A 25,633-nucleotide genomic window follows, 5' to 3' on the forward strand; every position below is an offset into this window, starting at 1 on the left:
ATTTCCTTATCTATACTATTTCTGTTATCATTTACTGTAAATTATTCAAAGCTTATTATATAATAAACTTTGTTCAAAAAGTCAACTGGCTGAACATGTGAACACTTAAAAAATTATAATAAAAGGTATTTGTATTTTTTTGATGATGGAGAAAACCCAAAGAAGTATAGAATTTTTTTTTAAATTTTTTATTTAATAATTACATTATATTGACACTCGTTTCTGTTCCGATTTTTTTTCCCCCTCCCTCCCTCCACCCCCTCCCCTAGATGGCAAGCAGTCCTTTATATGTTGGATATGTTGCAGTATATCCTAGATACAATATATGTTTGCAGAACCGAACAGTTCTCTTGTTGCGTAGGGAGAATTGGATTCAGAAGGTATAAATAATCCGGGAAGAAAAACAAAAATGCAGATAGTTTACATTCGTTTCCTAGTAGAAGTATAGAATTTTTAAGAGAAAATAAATCCCATATTTGGGTTTAAATAAATGAATTACATAAGTACAGGATAGTAGAAATCTGAATTGACAATAGTTCTTGAGATAAAAGATGAACTTATTACAAACCACCAGGGAGATATACTCAATAGGGGAAAGTTCACACGATTAAATTAGATTATAACAGATATTAGTCTTAGTGTGATCTTTGCTAGTCAGGCCACATTTGGAGTATTTTGAAAAATGCTGTGTGCCACACTGTCAAATCAGAGTGTTGCCAGAGAGGTATAATCTAAGATGGTAAGAAATGTGGAAATATTAAGGAAGAGATGAAGAAACTGGGGGGTATTTGGCCTAGGGGAAGGAAAAAAAAAAAAGGAGGCTTGAAAGATCACCAGAAATGCTATCCTCGTAGAGGAAGGAAATTTGTTCTTGCTACAGATGGCAGAACTAGGGCCAATTAATCCAGGTTAGAAGGAGGCTAATTTTAGCTTAATATATTAAAAAAAAAAGTTTCTAATAAATAGATCTATTCAGTACTCCAATAGTAAACATTTATCAAGCAGTTTTATGTGTCAGACATTGTACTAAATGCTGGGGACTCAAGAAAAAGCTAAAAGTTTCTGCTCTCTAGAAGCTTTTAATCTAATGGACAAGAGTAGAAGGAATTGTCATGTGAGATCATAATCTTCCTATTACTGCCACCATTAACGTTATTCAAGCAAATGATAGGTGACAATGTCAGTATTGCTGCTAGTATTGACAGCTCAAATATGGCATTAGTTAGGGTCAGATGGATAATGAAGTCAGAAAGACATGATTTCAAATCTAACCTCAGAAACAATGGAACCCTGGGCAAGTCATGTAATTTCTCTTTGCCTCAGTTTCCTTACTTTTAAAATGAGAATATAATAGCATCTACCATTCAGAGTTGTTATGAGGATCAAATGAGATAATATTTATAAAGCATGTAGCACTATGCTGGGCACATAGAAGGCATTATATAAATGTTTATTCCCTTCCCCTTGCTGCTACATTAATACAACCATTTTTGCTTTGTAATCTTGTGTTAAATGATAAAAAAAAAAGATAAAACATTTTGAAAGTTGTCTTTGGACTGAATAGATTCTTTATGTGACAATCTAACTCTTTGATAAAAATAAAAAGTATAAGCTGGCACTTAGCTTAATAGCAGATTTTATTCATTATTTAATTTGCAGTAGTAAACTGTTAGTTTCTTTGAAAATGAAGGTGTTATGATCAAGGTAAAGTTCATTCAGGAAGGATTCTGTTTTAATGAAGAGCTATTGAATTTCCTAATTCATTAAACTATGAAGAGTACTTATGCATTTTAATAGCGTGTATATAGCACCTTAATGACCAGAGGGCTTCCTCACCAAAAGAATGGATTACGGGGCAGCTAGGTGGCGCAGTGGATAGAGCACCAGCCCTGAAGTCAGGAGGACCCGAGTTCAAATCTGGTCTCAGACACTGTCTAGCTGTGTGACCCTGGGCAAGTCACTTAACCCCAATTGCCTCAGCAAAAAAAAAAAAAAAGAATGGATTACAATTTGTGGTTTGAGATTCTGTGGTTAAGCTTTTGTTTCTTTGCCTTGTTTTATATATATTTGGAAAATTCTGTGTCTATTCATTATCACTCTCTGTATAATATTTATCTTTTCTTTTCTAAATACATTTGGGGTATCTTACAGGTTTAACTGTATTTGAAACTGGACAGAAAAAAACAGAAAAGAGAAAAAAGTTCAAAGAAAATGATGCATCAAATATTGATGGTTTCTTAGGACCTTGGGCAAAATACGTAGATGAAAAAGAAGTGGCTAAACCTTCTGAAGTAAGCATTAATATTTCTTATTAGAATTATACATATATACTCTATATATGGGATATAAGAATGTTTCTACTAAGCATTGATTAAGCTGTTTTATTATATTTTTTAGAATTATTATCATGTCTGTCTTGCTGGCTACTTGATCTGATGAAAAATTCCAAAGCAGTTTTATAATTCTGATGATGTTATTATCATTAAAAACTTACTAATGTGTGTCAACTGGGGAAAATATTTGAGCTCTTACAGTGTTTCTAGTTCTGTTGTTATTTGTCCTTTATTCTTAAAGAAGACCATGACATTAGGGAAGTGATATCATGAAATGCAAATGAATTGAATTTAAGTGAGGGTGGGCTGTGTAAAATCACCAGCTTCACTTTCTTCTCAGGAACCATCTTAGTCCAGTGGCAAGATGTAGATCAGGACAAATGGAGATGGCCCTCAGTGCAGTGGGAGACCTTGGCCTTTTTAAGCTAAGTTAACCGTCTCAATTTGACTGAGGCAATACCCAATCAATAATTTAAGGCTAGATAAGAAATGAGGTAGAGAGTATGTATGGCCTCTTACTACTCAAAAAATGTAGGGGAAGACCCTCACGAGTTCTGGCTAAAATGGAAACAATTGCTATTTACATTCACTCTTAGCCAACCAGGGCCCAAATAGTGACCATGTTGGCCTAGGACCTGTTGTTGGTCAGTCATTGAGAGTTAAAATGATTTGAGTTTAAGCATGGTTCTTGCCCATAAACCCAAAGATATTTTAGAGTTTTCAAAGCTCAAAATTTATATTTTATGCAGAGCATTCACAAGTAAGGGTATGATATCTTTGTAGACAGAGGAAAGGGAACAAAAAGAAAGGAAGGAAAGAAGAAAGAAAGGAAAAGGAGCTGTGTTGCCCAGCTGGCCGGTTCCAGTTGGATCTCTAGTACTATACTATATACTGAGTTTCAAAAGAAATAGTGTGATCCCTACCCATATGGAGTTTCTAGTCAAGTTGAAAGAATATCTAAAACAAAAACCCTCATTCATTTTCATGAATGCTCCTATTCTAATATGAGCAGGTTCAAGGCAGTGACTTATTTTGCTTCTGTCTTTGCTCCCCAGAATCTGGCCACAGTGAATTAATTAGTAATTATTTAGAAAATAGTAATTAATGCTTATTGAGCATATACTGTGATTTGTGATATACTATCATTTTCTATTTTATAGTTTTTTACTCTAAAATATGCTCATTTGTCTAAAGTAGGGGAAATTGCCTTCTTTAAACTTAAGCATTATCTTTGCCACCATTTTTTTTTTTTTTAACAATATGCAGATCCTTTGTTATAATCAGCTGGCCTGTTTTAAACAAGCTGATTATATTGTATTGTATTGTATTGTATTGTATTGTATTGTATTAATTATATTGAACTTGAACTTTAAAGTATTGTGCTTAATTTTTATAGGAAGAACAGAAAGAGTTAGATGAAATCACAGCAAAGAGGCAAAAGAAAGGCAAACATGAAGACGACAAACCTGGGGAAGAAAAGACCATTTTACATGGTAATGTATTTTTTTTATACTTTCTTCTCTTTTAAAAACACTGAAAACTTTGAGTACCTACTTTTTGTTTTTGTTTTTTAAAAAGTTCTATATACACAGTCCAGATGACACTGATTGCCCTCAATAGTGATTGAAAAAATCATCTAAATTTACATTAAATTCTTAAGCTAGATGAATTCTATAGCACTAATGTCATTGAGTTCTTAAATATTCACCAACAGGGACCCAAAAACTTATGTAATTAAATTTGGATAATTTTGATTAAAGTTGGGAACCATAAATTTCTTGATCTAAATTTTAAAAATAATTTTGGTAAAGGTAAATAGTTTCTTTTTCACTTTTCCTTTCTACTTCTGTATTTCTGATGGAGGTACTAATGATTAATAATCTGGTAAGCAAAGTAATAGGATAAAGAAAGGAGAGAAACTCTAAATAACCCTTTTTATTGTATTATTAGCTATATCTTTAAGGTAAAATGTTTGATTCTCATTTGATATGATAGCACTTAAAATTTTAATTATTCAAATGTTTTAAACTCAATGTTATTTTAAAAATTCCTCATTTCATAACAAATATTTATACTTAATGTAGCTTTGAAATTGCATTCCCCTCTTCAGAGCATCTTCCAAAAGTACTGTGGATACTCTTGTATTCCCACCAGAAAATTTGTTCTGAATTCAAGAAAAAGAAATTTAGAAGAAGTTTAAGACTAAGGATGTGAATTGGGAAAAGAAAAACCTACTTTTCTGCTACTTGAAAAATTACTTTTCTGTCTATATTCTATTTTGTTGCAACAAATGGCATGTGTCCATGCTTAAGCATATTATTTCTTTTCATCTTGATGTTCTAGATAAGTTTCTTTTTAATTTATAATCAAATTTTTTCCTAGTCCATGGCCTGCTTATGGCATAGAAATGATCTTGGGTTCTGAATGGCTTAGCCAGTTGAATGGTTATTATGAGGATATTCCGTATTTATGGAATATATGCTTTGAAATTTACAAAGCACATTACATGTATTAAGTGGTACATTAGGTAAGAGTCCTGGGCTTGGAATCAGGAAGATACAAGATTAAATCCAGCATCAGACACTTATTAGCTGTGTAACTCTGGGCACTTTACTTAGCTTTTCCCTCAGTTTCCTCTATTGTATAAGAGAGATAACACCACCTACCTTTAAGGATTCTTATAAGGATCAAATAAGATCATTTTTTCAAAAGTGTTTACCACAGAATTGGCACAATATAAGTGTTTATTCCCTTCTCTTCCTTTCTGTTATCTAATTTGATCCTCATAACAACTCTGAGGTAAGTGTGATAGATATGATTTTTATTATTATTATTAAATATTAAATAAATAAATATTATTATTAAATGTTAAATAGATATTAGGTTAAAATTATTAAACATTAAATGTTAATAAATATTAAGTAAATGGATATTAAATAAATATTCTTGAATATTATTATTATTAAGTAGAAATAAAGAAACTTAGTGAGTTTAAGTGACTTGTTTATGGACAACTGCCCAGTTATTGTTTTAGATAGGATTTGAATTCCAGACATCTCTGGCTCTAAATCATTGTGTTGTCTTTCCAAACTTTAGCAGGGCCTCTAGGTTGCAGACACTTTGATTATATGTTTAGGGGCAGGCTCTATTATGTAAAGAACCAGCCAATCTAAGTGTAGGAGAGGCAAATCATCATGAAGTTGATCACCAAGTTATAAATTATTTTGGTTATAGTAATTCATGAAGCTGCCTACTACAAAGTTGCTGGCTATGCCCATGGAGGGAGGGAAGAAATTGTGGAATATAGCTATAATCAAATTACTTCTTTCCACAATTATGTTATAAATTATTTTATAAATCACTAAATTGTAGACATGATGAAGAGAATTATATTTCTCATTAAAAAGTTTATGTCTACCATTCCTTAGCAATTTAGAAATTTGACGATACATCTAATTGTTAATAATAGTTATAATTCCAAGCAATTAAACTTGAACAAGTCTTTGTGCTTATTGTATTATATAAAGTAAATATGATCTCTTAAAAATGGTGTAATCTTTTATTAAAATGTGGAATCTTTTCTTTGGTAGCTTTTTTGTAAATAGTGTATTTATGCTATTTTCCTTTGTCTTCTCTTTTAGTCAAAGAAATGTATGACTATCAAGGCAGGTCTTATCTTCATGTTCCTCAAGATGTCGGTGTTAATCTCCGTTCTACAGTACCACCTGAGAAATGTTATCTTCCCAAAAAACAAATTCATGTTTGGTCTGGACACACAAAGGTAGAAATTGATACTTTCATTTTGTTGTGATATCATTATAAACCAGTTTTGAAAATTCAATTAATTTTGGAAATAAAAGTTTACACTAAGTTTCCTAACCATTTAAATATTAACAACTAGTTGATCTTTAATGCTGACCTGCTTCAACATAGCAATGACAACTATTCCTATCCCTCTACTGTTTCTATAGCTTACCAGAATTTCTTGTCCAGGATAAAGATGTGCCTGAAAGCCATTTATATATGGCTTCCATTTATATGTGCCATTTATATATGGCTCCCTGCAGAAAGTGAAGTCATTCAGTACCAGAGCAAGGATGCTGTCACTGAACCCTCTCCACAGTTTGAGTAACCAAAAAGCTGCCCTCCCTTTTTCTGACCTCTATTGGGATCTTTTCCCATTGAAGGAACAAAAAGTAGAAGGTGATAAGGTAGCAGCATTCAGACTAATTCAGGAAAAAGCAAAATCATATTCAGCAGAGGCAAATAATTGAAGTTTTAAGATTATAAACAATTTATTCTGAAGGGTTTAGATGGAAAGAAGGTAGGAGGCATTTTATATTGAAATTCTTTGTTAATTGTTCTCATTCCAAGACATGCAATTTGCAGCTTTTTATAAAGGGCTGTCATCCTACATTTGGAATGGAGAAGGGGCAATCAGTTAGTTGTTTGAATAAATCAGCAGTTATCCACCCCCAATGAGCTTTAGTAGGGTTTTTTTTTTTTGTCATTGTCATCGTTTTAAGGGATTGCAAAAGCTGTTTGCAGCAGGGCATCTCTTCTTGAATTAATAATGAAATCTAGTTTAAGACATAATTTTTTCAGGGAAGGAAAGACTAGTGAATTCTATTAAAAGTCGTTTTTTCCCATTACTTTTTTCAATATATGCTTTTTTCTTTTTTCTAATTAATTATTATAATACTTGTTTATAGGGCGTCAGTGCCGTCAGGCTATTTCCTCTTTCTGGCCATTTGTTACTGTCTTGTTCCATGGACTGCAAAATTAAGGTGAGATATTTCCATTATGTTAACACTGAACTGAATAAAATAGGAATACTGCATGAGTGTCCCAAAGTCTTGGTTCAGTTTTGAGGCTTTTAAATTATTTTAAAGTTATTGAAAGACTTAGAGCTTAATAGTTTTAAACTGCACCAAGACTTTTCGCACATTTTACATATAACTAGCACTTTTGCTTGACAATTTATGACCTTTACCATCATGTTACATTTGGGTTTGCCAAACTAGCTCTCACAGTCTACTATGTTTGAAATCTGGGAAATTGTCTATTAAATTGATTAGATAGATGGTCCCTTGTATAAGGTGTCTTGAACCAACCAGTTGTATTTTTGGAAAGCTAAAATAAGTGAGATTGCATAGATTAATTTTTCCATATTTTTATAAATTTTAAAAATACATTTTGAACCAGTCACTAATATTGCCTCACATGTATCTAGGGTGCTTCATTCTTTTCAGAGAACTTTCATATTTATTTGTTGTTCTATCCTGTCCAACTTTTCAGACCCTATTTGGAGTTTTCTAGGCAAAGACTGGGGTGTTTTGCCATTTCCTTCTTCAGTTTATTTTACAGATGAGGAAACTGAGGCAAACAGAGTTAAGTGACTTGCCCAGAGTCACATAGCTAGATGTCTGAGTTCAAATATGAACTTGGGTCTTCCTGACTCTCTGCTTCTGCCTCCTTTAAAGTAGTTTAAGCTACCTAAAACTCCTATCTTCTTGTATTTATTCCAAAAAGACATTCATTTTCCTCTTTGACACTCAGGACTCTGGCACATGCCATTTCTCCAGTTGCTGCTCACTTTAACAAACATTAACAAACAAATATAACAAAAAGATGAAGTGTTGCTCCTTTTTCTGTCTAATGCCATGTTTAAGCTTTCTCTTGACTCTTTGTAATTTTTAAAAATACACAAATATTCTATGAATTTTAGTTAATATTTCAAAAAATAATATTTCTGCTAACCCATTATGATAACAACTAATTTAAAAGAATTATTTTGTTCTTAAATCTTTTTTTTTTTTTTAATGTATATACTGGTTGTTTTGTTTTGTTATGTTTTTAAACTCGGGTAACTAACAAGACCTGACTTTTAAGGATTAGCTGGCTCCTAGATTCTGTATCACCTACATCATTTTCTCATTTTGGTTATTGGGATTTTCTGGGTGCTTTCGCATTAAAATTATAATTAGGTATTTTGCACTTTTAATATTGGTTGGAGGGCATATTACTTTTTAAAGTTTAATTTGGCTTATTCTGTTACATCTCTGGCACATTAATTAATCTAGTTCCTCAAAAAAGTTATTAATAACACTAATAAAAAATGTTTTCTGCTCTTCAAAAGCATTTTAAAATGACTAATTCTAAAAAGCTAGGGTCTTGATAACATAGAGAATGTTTTTAGAGACACCCTACCAAACTATCTTTGCTGTCACCTCTTTCTGACCGAAAACATTTAACCATAGCTTTTTTCTTCTACTACTCTTGTTAACTTTTTCTCAGAAAACTTTGTCTGAAATTCATTTAACATTCATTTTCCACCTGCCTCTTGTGATAAAGAAAACATTCCATGACAACGATTTGTTATCTCATTGTTAGGTATAAAGTAAGATAATGTTCCTTTCATATCTTTTCAGTTATTTAAACCATAGCTTCTTAAACTTTTCTCACTCATGACCCCTTTTCAACCAAGAAATTTTTATGTAACCTCAGGTAAATAAGTATACAAATCAAACATATACTGATGATAAATCATAATTTCACAACTCTCACATTTAGTTACGAGGCCCCATATGAAGTTGCAAAACACAGTTTAAGAAGCTGGGGTTTAAACTGTATTTTGACGTGGACCTGAAATATAGATTGATACTAATTTCTCTGTATAAAAATCCATCCATTAATTTCATTTATCATGGGTAGACTTTTTGACCTACAACTATTTTTTTAATTAATCTGATTGTTTTTGGTTTTCTTTTCAATATTATTTTAAATTTATGGTATAAACAAGCATTTCTCTCTCCTAGTACAATGAAAAAAAAAAGATGATTGTAAATGAAACTGCAAATCTACTATGCACAACTTGCTATTCTTTTCACAAATTATCACATCACTTTTTTTTCTTCCTTCTTCGATCCTCGACATGGATACCATTAGACATTTAGGTGTATATATGTAAAATTATTCTATACATACTTCTATTTATCAGTTCTTTCTCTGGATACAGATAGCATCTTTCTTAATATGTCCTTCATAGCTAATTTGGGTATTTAGAATAGTAAAAAATAATAATAATAATGAATACCTTATTTTATCTATCATTTTTAAAACAATATTTCTCTTTTTGAGTAGAGTATTTTCTTGATTCTGTTCATTTCACTCTTTATTTCAAGCAAGCCATTCCATGTTTTTTCTAAAATCATTGAGCTTATCATTTCTTATAGAACAATAGATTTCTGTCATGATCATGTACCACAGCTTATTCAGCCATTCCCCAGTTGATGAACATCTTGCAATTTCCACTTCTATTCTACTACAAAGAGAGTGGCTGTAAATATTTTAAAACTTATAGTTGTTTTTCCTTTTTCTCTAATTATCTTTGAAAATAGACCAAGTAGTACTGTTGCTAGGTCAAAGGACACGGGCAACAAAACAGTTTATAATCATATGAAAAAATGTTCTAAATGATTATAGAGAAATGCAAATTAAAACAAGCTAGACATATTATTTTACACCTTCCAGGTTGGCTAAAATGATAGAAAAGCAAAGTGACAAATGTTGGAAGGAATGTGGAAAAATTAAGAACTTGACAGTGGCTCTCAAGAGGTAGCATAAATAGTTCTACTGCTTTGTGAATTCTGGCAAGTCATCTCTGACTATTAAGCTACTAGTATAGCAACATTGACAAATATTAGAAATGAAAAAACACTTTGCCAGCATAACCAACATTTACATTAACTGCAGCTTCAAAGGCTTTTCCTTTTTAACTTGAAAGGGTCAACTTACATACAAAAACATACAGTATGTAGTTTTAAAAGTTGGAATGTGTTTTTTTATTTGTTTTATCCATAGCTGAAATGTTATTGTAGTTTGATGAATATCAGTTCTGGAGTGGTCTGGGGTTCAAAATGTTACTTATTAAAAATTCATTCTTCATATATTTTTCATGGCTGTAAACAGAAATGTATGAGGGAGATAGTCCATGAGGTAGTAGCTTCTTTTAGTTAGAACAACCATTTGACCATTTGTCTATAGCAACTTAAACTGATATGAACAAGGAAGTCTGGAATTTAGGTCTATGTACATTAGCATCATATTCCCTTTAACTCTGAGAAGTGAGAACCCTCAGAGTGAGGTAATTCCAGAGAAATTGTAAGCATATTAGATTTTTAGTTTATTATATAATCGTAACATATTTCTACTGGATACCAGATTTGGAAGTGGGGACAGAATTTCCATGTGGTTTTTTTGGCTGTTATAAACAAAAATAGTTAAATTTCAAAACCAGTAGCATACCCACATGCTTTATTTAATTCTGGTACCAAGACTGTTAATAAAACTTGTCATTTAACTGAACTTATGCAGTTTAATATTTCCATATTTCCCCCCCCACAGCTATGGGAAGTTTATGGAGATCGGCGCTGTTTAAGAACATTTGTTGGTAATATTTCTTTCTTTTTATAGATTATACTCATGTGTTATAGATGTATGTGTATTCATGTGTGTATAATTATGAATGCATGCACATACACACAAATACACATATTTATATGTAAAATAATGTATTTTGTATCCAAAAATAGCATTCCTAATAATGTGATTTCACTATTAACCATTCTGCTATTGTTAGTGAGGCTTGTTCTAGAACATCTATCCCATTTGTGCATTCACTAGTGTTTATGGTGAAGTTAGATAGCTGGTAGTGATCAGGTGTCAGTTGACTGCCAGATGATTTATGTATATCCTTCACAGCAGGAGAAAGCTTTTATGGCTATATTCACTTGTTCATAAATGGGGAGGAAACCACTCAAGGGTAATAGAACTATTGATTTTTTCAGCCTAGCAAAAATGCTTGATTTGAGTTGGTGAATATTAGTAGGGGAAGAGGGGAAATCTCTTTGGGGAAGATTAATCAGAGTAGGATGTTTCATGTCTGTGGAATTTGCAATTGAATGAATGTCTCTAGAAATAAAGTGTAGAAGCCCCTAGAGAGAATGATGAAATAACCAAGTTGATTTACCAAGTGAAAGCCTTGTTGGACATTTTACTTGTTTTCAGTTGGTACTGAGATGATATTGATAATCACAAACATGGATATTTGTGAAGAGCTTATTACACTGTTACCAAAAGCACTTGTAGTTTTGAATCAGTCATCAGCCATAGATATATTGATTCTAATTATGCATCCTCATATCTAATGTCCTATTTTGCATGAGTTCATTCTGAAAATGTCATGCTAGTAACAGTACAATATTACATATAGAACTCTATAGATAAATAGGATAATTGACTAAACTGTTTACTTTTTGAAAAGATGTAAACTAGTGACCAGATTCAACAGTTTTCTACATTTAATGATATAGTATAAACTTTATAGGTTGTTAGAGTTTTTTTAACACACCTGTCAGTGTCATTTGTGATATATATATATATAGCCAGCTTCTCCACTCCTCTGTGAGCCTCTTTTCACTAGCCCATCTCATAGAGTTAGCTGGTGCTTATGTACCTACAGGAAGTATAATGAGGGAAAAGCAAGAGAATATGAATCTGGCCCTGGGAATACAACAAAAAGGGAGCAATGTGGGCTTCAGCTACTTAAGAGAGAGATAAAATCTCACCCCTTTACAGACTTCCTGTGCCAGTAGAACTTTTTTATTTGGGGTTTCAGGAAGATGATAACCATGTAGTTGTTCCCTATCATCTGAATGTTCATCCTGGTTTCTTTTCACCAAACCAAGTCACATGTCGACTTTGACATAACCACTTAACATTTCTTCTCTCTCTCTCTCTCTTTTTTTTTTTTATGGGGGGTGGAGTTGGGGTGTAAACTCATAACCAAAAGTAGACTCATAACTCAGAACATACCTTTTAACTACTGGATGTTTTATACTGAGTACTGAGAAATGAGACAGTATTTCTTTTAGTTTAATTTAATTATCAATCCTAGTGTAATAGGATATCTCATTTCTCTCTTGGAGTTTATAATTATATATAATTATTTATGTTATATACTTATAATTATTCATAATTATATGTAATAATATAATTTATTTATAATTATATTTATATATATATCTATACACACACACACACACATATACACATACACACACACACACACATATATATATATATTTTTTTTGGCTGAGGCAGTTGGGGTTAAGTGACTTGCCCAGGGTCACACAACTAGGAAGGGTGAAGTGTCTGAAGTCAGATTTAAACTTAGGTCCTCCTGACTTCAGGACTGGTGCTCTATCCACTGTGCCACCAACTGCCCCTTGAGTTTATATTCTAAGAGAAAACTAACTTTTGCCTCCTCATCACCAATTTTTTTATTTATCAGGTCACAGTAAAGCTGTTAGAGATATCTGTTTTAATGGTGTAGGAACTCAGTTCCTCAGTGCAGCATATGACAGGTATCTCAAGCTATGGGACACTGAAACAGGTAAGATTTTCAAAGTAATTTAGCCTAATTAATCCATAGTTCTTTTACATGTTAAAATTTATAAATGAAACACATTTTTTCAGTTTAAAGGATTCTCTTAAGGACTTAAGTTTGCAGTAATATGTAAATATTCCTTTATTTTTCCTTCCTCCTGACAACTCTTGAAGAGTTAAAATTTTAATTTGTGAAATGGGTCATACAAAAAATTGCACTGTTAATTTGAAGAGAGAAGGAGGAATATAGGGAATAAAAGTGATTTTATATTCATTTTATTGAACTTCATAAATGAAACAGACATTTTTGAGAGATTAGTGAATATGAAATCTTCTCAATAGCTTTCTGTTGGAATAGCTTGAATTGTATTATATATCATCTAGTGTATTATATATCATCTCTCTGTCCTTCTTAATTCAAATTTGCATTATAAGATGTGTAGCTCATAACCATATTAACGTGAGATTTCATTTTTCATATTATTCCAATTTTCATATCTCTTAAGATCTCTACTTAATTGTTATTTTTCTTATTTCTGAGAATTGTGTACACTTTTAATTCACTGTAAATCATAGAAATTCCTTCTTAGTTTCTCTAAGTAGAAAACTGATTATAATTTGAGAAGAGAATAGTCTAAAGTTTGGAAAAAAGTAAGCTATCCTTCATGAAAGTTTTATTATATCAATAGGCTTAACTCCAAGTTTATTTGGGTGGTCAAACTGACAGGTTATCTGGGATTTTGATTTTAGGTCAGTGTATATCAAGATTTACAAACCGGAAAGTTCCTTATTGTGTCAAGTTCAATCCTGATGAAGATAAACAAAATCTTTTTGTGGCTGGCATGTCAGATAAGAAGATTGTACAAGTAAGTGTTTATGAAATAAATAATCTTGATATTTTAGACCTAGACATTATATTTGCAACTGAGATTTTTCAGAGAAATTGTCCCCAATACATGATTAGAATTTCTGTATTTGAAAAAAAAAATGGTTATAGGTTTTTTTGTTTTGTTTTTAAAGAATCAATACACTTTTAAAAACTTGATGCCAGACATCTTTTCACCTCTGCTTCCCAGAGTTAATGAATTTTATCTTGTATAATAATAATAATTGTGCTCCATTTATAACTTCTTTGTACTCTTCCATCTGCAGTGGGACATCAGAAGTGGGGAGATTGTACAAGAATATGATAGGCATTTGGGAGCTGTCAATACCATTGTGTTTGTGGATGAGAATAGGCGGTTTGTGAGCACTTCTGACGACAAGAGCTTACGTGTTTGGGAATGGTGAGTTTTCCTAGTTGCAGCAGTGAAGTGCAAATAAGCAAAAGGGAAATGGGAAGGCAAAGATGAATCATCATAAAATATACAACCCAAATTAATACTGGCATTAAAGTGTACCACATAAGGCTCTTAATTATATTATTGCCTATGATTAAAGGAAATGATATTAATATTATCATATATAATAATTGTATTCCACCCTCTCTACCTCCCCTATATAAGAACATGCAACTCCAAAGTTTATTTGTTTTCCCCAGCTTTTTGCATAGGTTTTCATTGAATCTTGCCTTACATATTTATGACCCAAAATACAAATGTAATCTTTGGCCAGATCCTCTTGTATCTTTAACTAATACAAATGGTGGTTTTGGGGGTAGGGGGTTCCCACAAACTAAGAATATTATATAGCTCTTAAATTATGAATTAGCAATCCTAAATTGATTTAGCCTATTGAAAATTTTATGAAATGCTATGAGTTATTTTCCTCCAAAAGCTGCCCATTCTTTTCAAATAGAAGGATTTTGTTTTGTTCTTTTAATTACAATCTTTAAAATTCTATGAGAAAACGTAGCAATCTTTTCAGAGGATCTCAGAATTGAATGGGCCTTAGAGATGATCAAATCTTTTCTTCTCCCCCAACTTAAGTGACAGATATTCACCCAGCCTTTGATTTGTCTCTGATTCAAGAGAGACATCTTCAAACTGTACAATTCTTATTTTTGAAACTGCCTAAGATACTAGTTGTTGTCATGTTTTTATAATACAGCAGTGACCCTAGGTTTTTTTGGGCCAGTGCCAATAGAATACAAGTTCTGCTAAATCTCACTAACCAGAATTAAGGGTGTAGTAAAGGACTGTGTTATGTTATAGAAGAACAATCTGGCCAAGTGCAAAGAGATTTGCTAAAGAGGTTGACTACTTTTAAAAGCTATTTAGCTGATGTTAATTCTAAAAAAATCAAAACACAGATTTGATTGACAATTGAAATGAAAAATTGAAAAATGTGATTTTTCAAATTAAAAGTGTTTTCCAATCTATTCAGTTCTTTACATGTCACTAATACAATGTTAATTTTGTTATAGTGATCAATAAAACTATTACAAAAAATATGATTTTCTTTTTCAAGAAGCTTCATGAGAAAGATTTTCAGTATTTTTGAATTCCATCACTATTTCATTATTTCTTAGTCTCTTAACCTCATATTTTATGGTTTTCTCAGTAGGAAACAGAATTAAGATATTCTTTTGAAGAAATGTCTTCAGTTTTTCACCTTCTGTGTTTCTTGGTTTTCAGGGACATTCCTGTAGACTTTAAATATATAGCAGAACCCAGTATGCATTCAATGCCTGCAGTGACTTTATCTCCAAATGGTGAGTTGGTGCAAAATTTGTGCTTTGGAAGGAAGACTTAGAATATAGTAAACTTTTGCCAATAGTAAAAGCTTTTTTATTTACTTTTGCATTATCAGTATTATGTATATTTGTAAACTTTTGTGATGTTATATATGACTTAATTGGTTCAGTACTTGAGTCATTCACCATGTTATTTCATGTAGTTAAAGAATTAAAAAAAACCTAGTGATTTGTAGCTAGTATCTGCTAAGTTTCTTAAGGATTTATAACAAAATTAGAACTTTTTTTTTTTTTTTTTTAGCTCTTCTACTGACAGAAATCCTTTTGGCAGTTCAGTAATTTGATAAACCAGCTTTGTCTTAACCCAATTTCCCATCTGAAGGCTTTAGGGATTAAACAAAAATACTTTCTGGGACAAAAGTAGAAAATATAAGTTGCTCATTTGTGAATCATTTTGTAATATATCTTTGCACACCTTTACATCTATTGAGAACTGCTAGAAATGGGATTCTAACAGTATAGAGTAGCAGCTATTTTATGCCTTAGAAAATTTGCCTGAGATGTCAGAGACTGAAAGATTGAGTCACACACTCTCCCTGAATCACACGGTATGTTTCAGGAGGGACTTTGTCCCAGATCTTCCTGTATCTGAGGTGGTTTCTCTATCCATTGTGCTATGATCTCTTATGGCTTTTTTTTTCCTGAAGTAATTGGGGTTAAGTGACTTGCCCAGGGTCACACAGTCAGGAAGTGTTCAAATCCAACCTCAGATACGTAACACTTCCTAGCTGTGTGACCCTAGGCAAGGAAATCCTTTTTAATGATTACATAATTGTATAGGCCTTTCCACTTCTATCCCTATCATTATCCCCTACTACATTGCAGCCAATTTAGTCAACTTGCTCTTCCTTAAACTTGACATACCTTCTTTTTCACACAATCATTCCCTATATTTAGAATACCTTTTAAATCTTATACTTTTGAAATCTTGATTTCAAGGTTTTGCTTAGGTACCATCTTCATTGAAGCACTCCTTGCTTCAGCTCTTGAGCTGGATCTCTGCAACATGTAGTTCATTATGTGTACCAGTAGGAACTTAATAAATGTTTATTGAATAAGAGAGCTAGATGAACAAAAACAACCACTTGATATGAAAAAAAAGGCTTGTAACAGAACTTTGTGGTTTAAGAGCTGCTATATACCATAGCTGCAGGATTCTCCAAGAAATGTATTGGTTTCATGTTGATAGTGACTATTAGAGAAAAATGAATTTTTTATAATGTAATGTAACTTTTTTGGAGGTAATTTTTTCTCCCAAACTTTTCTCATATCATTGTTTGTCTTTCAGGGAAGTGGCTAGCATGTCAGTCCATGGACAATCAAATTTTAATTTTCGGAGCACAGAACCGATTTAGATTGAATAAGAAAAAAATATTTAAAGGGCACATGGTGGCAGGATATGCTTGTCAGGTGGACTTTTCCCCAGATATGAGGTGTGTATAAATTTTTGTTTTTATTCTCCTACCTACACTGGTTAAAATGAATGTGTGTGTGTATCTACTTGTGCATATACACCTGTTAATAAAAATCCCTGACATCAAAGTCCTGGAAACAAGTTATGGAAATAATACTCATCCCTTACTGATTGACAGAATTGTAGAGATAAGAGAAACTTCCTAAGTCACCAAGACCAACCTCTCTCCAAAGCCAAGAATTGTCCCTAACAATTTATCTGACATGATCATCTGTACTCTGCTTGAAGATAGAGAGGAAAAATTCACTTCATTCTAAGGCGGCCCTTAGAATTTTGGTGCATTTCCTAATTGATAGTAATGTTTTAGAACTGAAAAGCTGAAATCAGTCTCTGAACCACTCTCTCACCCCACATAGCATATTCTTCTGGTTCTTTTCAGTTAAATAAGATTGATCTGCTAGTGGATTGCTCAGCCCTTGAGGAGAGATCTTCTTGCTGATCTGCTTGAGGAGTGGAGCCCTATTTCTAGTCCTTTTAATTAATTCTCACATAACATATAATTATTTGCCTTACCATCATGTTTCTCTTATTTGGACATGGTGGTGTTATTTCTTAAATGTAGTCCCAAAATTGAATATAATTTTCCAGTTATGTATTGACTAGGGCACTTTTCATTCTAGATACTGTTATAATAGAATATCATAAATTAGAACTGGAAGAGATTTTAGAAATTATCTAGTTCAGTTCTCTCATTTTCTAGATGGGAAAGCTTGGATTTCAGAATAGGGAAGTATCTTTCCTAAGCATATCAGACAGCCAGGACCAGTTCCCTCAAAACCAAAGTACTTTTTCCATGCCAGTTGATCAGTCTAGTGAAAAGGAAGTATAGATATGCTTGTACAAGATCCTGCTCCACTTCCATATACAACTGCTACAAGTCTAGGGAAAACCTCAGCCTTCCAGCACAGGAAATTATAGGTTGGTACACTCCTAAAAATGACCACAAAAGTCTCTATCTTCATTCTTGACTTAAATTTGAATATAAGTGGAAGATACCAAGATCTAGGCACTGACTAACTTGAGTCCAACTATTGGACCTTATACTTTCAGACAAACAGTCTGGATTCCTTGACTTTTGAACCAAAAAATAATCATGAAGGAAATGAAAAGGATGGTTCTTGGTCTGGAATCAGGTTGTACTATACCCAAAGGTGAAAGTGTAGGGGGCACATAATGATCATAACTGACAGGCCTGGATGACCAGTAACCCCATTTGTGGTACCCTCCTCTGCTCTCTGGGACTTAGCCCAATCCTGCTAATTTATACTTCTTACCCTCCCTTTACCCTTGGAGTCTCTGAAAAACCAGTCCAGCCTGAAAAAAGCAGCACCTTAAGAGCAGTGCTTATGTTACAATCTGATTTTCTTGGAATGTACTTTCTTTGAAACAATTTGCACTGTAGAAACTGATAGTCTATCATTCTCAGTAGATTTTTGTGTAATAAAAGTTTTAGGGGTGGGGGAGATGGAGAGATTAATGTTAAGATGAGAAAGTTGGAAGAAAAAAGTTCCCCACTTATCTCATAGTTAAAACATTTGAATAATTTGAGCTTGTTTTCCTCCCTAACACAGCTACGTGATATCAGGAGATGGAAATGGAAAATTAAATATTTGGGACTGGAAGACTACAAAACTCTACAGTCGATTTAAAGCTCATGATAAAGTATGCATAGGTGCTGTGTGGCACCCACATGAAACATCTAAAGTTATCACTTGTGGCTGGGATGGTCTTATTAAATTATGGGATTAATCCTCAAACTTCATTAGGGTCTTTTTGATTTGATGACATATTTAACTATTTGATTATTAAATGTGTTGGGTGACAATTTCTGTTTGACAGATATGTGCTCTTTACACAGACTTCTGACTCAATACAAATATACAATTCATTTTGTAATTTTGATTTATGTTCTTTCTAGATGTCATTCTGGTCTTTATAGATGTGACCAAAATAAGCAATGCCTTATTGGCATCCCTTTCTTTCCAATTACTAAGGCTTACTATCACTTATAAATTGCGAGAACTTTTTGATCCTTATGTTTTATTGCTATCTCCTTACTGTTCATGGAATCCGCCTAATCTTCCCTATTGGATTTTGTGATTCCTAACAGTTGAAGTAGTAAATGAACATTTAATTCTAAGGGAACAAATACATAGGTCTTCAACAAAGCAGAAATAAAGACCTCAGTGATCGTTTCATTGTACATAAATCTAGAGGAAGAAAAAGCTGTTGGATGAACAGCTTTTCTTCTCTGATAGGCTTTTCTACATACCCAGTTCTAATAAGTCGCATCTTGTGAGTTCTGTTGTTTCTCCATGGCATCCTCTTTCTTTATTTATTTCTTTTTTTTTTTTTTAAATCTCTTCAGTTGCAAGTCATCATTTTCCTTTGGCTACAACTTAATTAATATGGACAGTTAAGAAATAAAGAATAGACCAAAGTCCTTCTTCATCTTCCCAATGCAAGCAGATCAATGCCCTTTAATTACAAAATTAGATTATTTCTAAACAGTAACTCATGTAGAGGGCAAATTGGGTCTGCATTATTGTGTTGGGAAATACATAAAATATGCAATTATTTTTTCAGGAACATAACTCTTGATCAACATATAAATCATCTGAAAACATATCTTTTGAAGGGACAAGCTATTAGCACTTTAATTTTGATAAGCCATCTCCTTTTGTTATTTTCTAGGAAGCTACTTTTTGATGTTTTAAAAGTGTTTTGTTGTAAACTGATATAATTAGAAAGGTACCATGTTGGAAAAGACTAGGGAGACTGCCTGATCAAGTGGGGTGGCTACCTAGGGTGCTGAGCTGAAGACCACGGGAAAGCTAAGTGTTGACAACCCCGAAAGCATTAAGTGCTTGGTAATCTACTTCCTAGACCATTTTTTTGTTAAACACATATACACTATCATTATGTAACTTGTACAAATGTGTGATTTTTGTCCTCATAGAAATTTCATTTTTAAAGAACATGGCACCTCTTGGCCAACAACACATAGAAAGATGTTTTGTTATTCCCTATTGCTAAAAGCAAAACTTACAAGAAAAGAATAACAGAAAGAGGAGAGGTTCTTTGTTGTGTATTGCTCACTCAAAGAAATAAAGACTATCTGGACTACAGATAGACTACATCTGCCAGGCAGAGGTGGTTGTCTTAATTTTCCAAATGGGAAGTATGTAGGCGAGTTCTTAAGCTGAACTTTAGTCTGAATGTAAGCTATTAACAAATGTGAATTATTGATGTGTGATAAAACAGAATTAATCATAGGCTTAAAACTACATCTTGTTCAGTATCAGGATTGTGTGTGCAACAAATTGTATTTTCTAAAATCTAGATAGTTGTTGTATAGTGTTTTTTGACTGTTTCTAGACTAAACTGTACATAAAAGTTCACTTTTTAAAGAGCCTATTTTTAAATATATCATTTTACAGAAAAATTATCATAGTGTTGTATTTATCTTTATTTTCTTTTCAATTGAACAGGACTAAACTTTAATCCCAGCTGCAGTGTGAAACCACACTGTGGGCAATATTTTAAATATTTTATTTTGCCAAAAATTGATGCTTGAAGAAGGATGTATAATAAAATTTACCCATTGATTTCTATAAAGGTCGTGACAAACCATCACATTTTATAAGTTGAGGAAGCTCCCTTACTGTGCCAGATATATTTGAGGTTCTAAATAATGATGTTACACTGCTGTTATTAACAGTAGTGCTGCTTTATAATAATTAAAAGATGAGAGGCTGAAATTTGAGCCCCTTTGGTTAGTTTCATTACCCTTCAAGTTTTAAAATTGTATCTTTTAATACAAAGTGGGGGAAGTACGATGGAGTGAATTGTGCTGCTCTAAGGATTGGTGGGCCAAGAAGAAAAACAGTCTTTGAATGACTAAACTTAAATTACCCAAAGTAAGACTATGAACTACCTAAATTACACCCTAAAATTTAAAAGATTCTACTAGATACTGGAAAAAAAAGTCATGAATGATCATTTTTAAATCCAGCCTCTAGGAAATAGATTCCTAGACCCAGGAATTAGTTCCTCTTTAGTATATCAAGATTTAATATTTATCATTACAAAAAAACTTTTTTCATTGATTCCAAAATTATTTTAAATTTTAGCATATTATAATAGATTAATATAATGGCCTTCCCTCAGCAATCTTGTAAGATAAATGATGCAACTAACATGCAAAGTGTTCAGACATCTTATGTAGACATTTAACTATAAAATTATAATAAACCAATCCTCAAATACAAAGATTTTTCAGCATACTACATTGTTTTTGTATAATATATTCCATATCTAAAAATTACAAAATTGTATTTCTTTTTTGGGGGAAAGAGTCTTATCACCCTGCTCTCTTCCCATTATTCCAAAACTCATTTGACTGGCTACTGGTAAAAGTGAAAATAATAAAAAACTATAAAATTGATCATAGGCAAAATATTTACAAGAGTGCCATTAAAGCTTAGTTTTCAATGTTCTATCTTAACTGCAAAGCAGAGTCAAAATGGTAGAGTAGGAGGAAGCAATATAGTGACCTCTTCTTTAAACAAAACTAGAATATGCACCAGACTAAATCCCAAAGGGGAAATCCAAGAAAAAGTTACACTTAAATCATTTTTCCAGCCCAGGTTTGCAAAGGGAAATAAGTCTCTAGATCTTGGGGACAGGGTCTGGCCAGGAGAGCACTCTGCTTCTCAGGGAGAGACTGTGTACCAGGGCATCAGAAAATGAAAGAGCAGATGCTGACAACTTTGTTGTTCACTACTTCATTCTGGGTTACAGATCCAGGGTGGACTCCAGTGAGAACCTGTCCCCTGATGGGGTGTTCAGGAGTAGGGAGGAGCTACAAGCCCTAGACTGAGAGGAACAGATTCAGAAGCAAACACCAGAAATGTAACTGACCCAAGGGACAGAATTAATTCTCAGTTCCAACTTCTACCTCAATTTGAAACCTGCAGAAGAAGAATAAGACGAAGGTAGGAAGCCCAGACCAAAAGGGAATCTATCTCTGTGCCTTGGAGCCAGAACTAGAAGGCTGCTAGTGATTGAATGCAGAAGCATCTACTGTTGTGTAGACCCACACCTAGGTCAGAAACTTGCAAAGCTAAGACCATGTAGACAGTGATTAGACTTTGCCCTGGATCATACCACTTTGGGTGTGTTGGATTCTTGTAGGATGGTTTGAGTTGTCCCCGAGATCTTAGAATAACACAACATGTAATATCCAGAGAAAACAGCAATAGGACCAGTTCAGACCTTCCCTCCACAAGTATGCAGAGTCTGGCCCTAATATCAAATTAAAAAGCAAGAAGTAGTCTAGACGAATAAAATGGAAAAAAAAACACCCAAAAAGGCTGTTGTGATGATGGGGATGGGAGAAGGGAAAAATTATTAATAAACACATACTATGGGCCACACATTGTGCTAAGCACTTTATAAATTTCACTTCATTTGATCAGGGATTCTCAAGACACAAAGAAGATGAAAATGATTCCAAAACATCTACAAGCAAAACTTCAAAAAACAAACAAACCATAGCTTGAGCATAAATTCAACTATAGTTTCTGAAATAGATGAAGCAAGAGCTTAATTTTTTTAAAATCAATTAAATGAGAATGCTGGGGGAGGAAGGAATAGAAAATAAGAGCTATGGAAGAAACAATTGGAAAGAAATTTAGAAGTTGGCACAAGATATATAGAACTTTGCCCAAGAAACAAACTTCCTGAGAACTAGAATGGACTAAATAGAAACCAGTCAATCAGTGAAACAGTAAGGGATATGAAAATAAAGTCAAAAGACTAAAAAAGAAAAAGAAAAATTCAAAAACGATTTAGAAAACAAAGAAGAAACTTAAGATACATTGTGTTACCTTTTAAGAAATCTTAAAACTTCTCATATTTCTTAGGACCAGAGAATAAGTTAGAATTAGAATCCATTGGTTGCCTGAAAGAAATCCCTAAAATGAAAAATTCCAGAAATATAACCAAAACCTAGGGTTTCCAGATCAAAATTAAAAAAACAAACAAACAAACAAACAAGCAACTAGAAATAATTTAAGTAGGAAAGAAATGCAGTTAACGGTCATTTAAAATTTAACATTCACCACTCTGAATGAATTAGAGAAATATACTGCACAGGGTAAAGACATAGATTTATAGTCAAGTATAATTATGCCCAGCAGAACTGAAGATAATCTTACAAGATGGACTTTTCATGAAATCGAGCAGAGATATCAAGCATACAGCCTAAACCATATTAAAATATAATTAAGGCACTATGACCAGGTGGGATTTATACCAAGAATGCATGGCTGTTCAAAATTAGACTATCAGCATAATTGATCATGTCTATAACAAAAGAAACAAATCATGATTATATCAAATGTAGGAAAAGCTTTTGGTAAAATGCAATACCCATCTTAAAAAACAGTGCTTTATCCACTACTCCATCTAGCTGCCCCAAAACTATAAATCTTTACAGATGACATGATGATATATTTAGAATATCTTAGAGAATCAACTGAAAAACTAGTTGAAATAATTAACAACTTTAGCAAAGTTGCAGGATATAAAGTAAACCCACATAAGTCATTACACTTTCTATCTATGATCAACAAAGTCCAACAGCTAAAAGTAGAAAGAGAAATTCCATTTAAAACCAACTATAGACAATATAAAATACTTGGGAATCTACTTGCCTATACAATTGCAAGAATTATACAAACACAAAACACTTCACCCAAAGCCAGATCTAAAAAAGGTTAAAAAATGTCAAGAGAAGTAATGGGGGGGGGGGGAGGGAGAATGAAGGAAACTAGTCTACTGATCTCAAATTCAACTGTAAAACAGTAATCAGAACAATCTAGTATTGGCTAAGAAATAAAATAGTGGATCTGTGCAATACACTGTATTAAGTGTCCACAGTAATTTAGTGCTTATTAAACCCAAATATCCCAGCTTTTAAGATAAGAACACACTATTTGACAAAAACTGCTGGGAAAACTGAAAAACAGTTATGCAGAAACTAGGTAGACCAACATCTTACACCATACACCAAGTCAAATAGACATAAAAGTCAATAGCATAAACGAACTAGAAAAGCAGGGAATAGTGTTTACCTTTCAGATCTTTGGAAAAGAGAATTCATGACCAAACAAAAGATAGAGCATCATGAGATAATAAGTGGATAATTTTGATTATATGTAAAAAATTTTACACAAAGAAAACCAGTGCAACCAAAATTAGAAGGGAAGAAGAAAGATGGGACACTATACAGCAAGTATTTCTGATAAAGACCTCATTTTTCAAATAAGAGAACTGAATCAAAATTTTAAGAACACAAGTCATTCCCCAACTGACAAATGGTCAAAGATTATGAACAGGCAGTTTTTAGATGATGTCTATAGTCATATGGGAAAACTGCTCTAAATCAATGTTGATTAGAGAAAAGCCAATAAAAACAATTTTGAGGTACCCCTCACATATCAGATTGAGTATTACAGAAAAGGGAAGTGATAAATGTTGGAGATGTGGGGAAATTGGGGCACTAAATGCATTGTTGGTGGAGTAGTGAAGTGGTCCAACCATTTTAGAGAGCAATTTGAACTGCCCAAAGGGCAATCAGACTGCATATTCTGATCCAATAATATAGTCCTGTAGCCCAAAGATATTATTAAAAAAGGGAAAGGTCCCATATACAAAAAAAAAAAAAACCCAACAACAAAAAAAAAACCTCTTTGTGGTGACAAAGAATTGGGAATTGAGGGAATGCCCATCATTTGGGCAACAGCTGAACAAGTTGTGGTATATAAATATAATGGAATACTATTGTACATATAATTATGAGCAGGCAGATTTCAGAAAAATCTGGAAAAAGACAAACTTATTCTGAGTGAAGTGAGCAGAACCAGAACATGGTACACAGTAACAGTAATATCATGTGATCAACTCTGACAGACTTAGCTTTTCTCAGCAATATAATGATCCAAGACAGTTTTGAAATACTCATAATGAAAAATGCTATCCATATCCCAAGAAAGAGATCCAAATGCAGATAAAAGCATACTATTTTCATTTTTTGTTGCTTTTTGTGGCTTTTCCTTTTCTGTTTCTTTGACATGACTACTGTGGAAATATGTTTAACATGATCATACATGCATAATCTATATTAGATTGCTTACCATCTTAGGGAAAAGGGGATAGGAGAGAGGAAAGTTTTGAACTCAAAATCTTCTTTAAAAATGAAGGATGAAAACTCTTAACATAGAATTGGAAAAAATTAAAATGAAAAAAATATAACTAGGAAATATTTAATGAGAATAAATTAAGAACTAACATCTCACACTGCACTAGGATATGGTCAAAATAGGTATGTGCTTTACACTCAAAGAGTGATATAAATAAACTAGAGAAGCATAGAATACTTCACCAGTCAGATTTATGGAAAAAGGAAGAAAGGATGAATTTATGACCAAATAAGAGGAAGAGCATTTACAAGCTGTTACGTGAATAATTTTGAATACATCAAATCAGAAAGGGTTTACTCAAATAAAACCAATGCAGCCAAAATCCAAAGAATAGCAGGAAAAAGGAAAATACCATAAAATTCTCTGATCTTTATCAGGTCTCATTTGTTAAAGATATAGAGAACTAAGTCAAATT

The 25,633-nt window shown here is 32.8% G+C and overlaps 1 protein-coding gene across 1 annotated transcript in view; it reads left to right on the plus strand.

Moving 5' to 3' along the window:
• CDC40 (cell division cycle 40) overlaps positions 1–20,399 on the plus strand; it is a 62,675-nt gene extending 42,276 nt beyond the window's left edge. Inside the window, exons 5-15 of the mRNA XM_051997534.1 lie at positions 2,152–2,291; positions 3,730–3,826; positions 5,975–6,114; positions 7,046–7,120; positions 10,740–10,785; positions 12,688–12,789; positions 13,533–13,648; positions 13,935–14,068; positions 15,359–15,435; positions 16,766–16,910; positions 18,523–20,399. Of these exons, the coding sequence (XP_051853494.1) occupies positions 2,152–2,291; positions 3,730–3,826; positions 5,975–6,114; positions 7,046–7,120; positions 10,740–10,785; positions 12,688–12,789; positions 13,533–13,648; positions 13,935–14,068; positions 15,359–15,435; positions 16,766–16,910; positions 18,523–18,700 (1,250 nt within the window). The 3' untranslated portion in view covers positions 18,701–20,399. The remainder of the gene's footprint in view (positions 1–2,151; positions 2,292–3,729; positions 3,827–5,974; positions 6,115–7,045; positions 7,121–10,739; positions 10,786–12,687; positions 12,790–13,532; positions 13,649–13,934; positions 14,069–15,358; positions 15,436–16,765; positions 16,911–18,522) is intronic.
• The last annotated feature ends 5,234 nt before the right edge of the window (positions 20,400–25,633 follow it).

The sequence above is a fragment of the Antechinus flavipes genome, chromosome 4 (genome assembly GCF_016432865.1).
Source record: "Antechinus flavipes isolate AdamAnt ecotype Samford, QLD, Australia chromosome 4, AdamAnt_v2, whole genome shotgun sequence".
NCBI classification, from domain to species: Eukaryota; Metazoa; Chordata; class Mammalia; order Dasyuromorphia; family Dasyuridae; genus Antechinus; species Antechinus flavipes.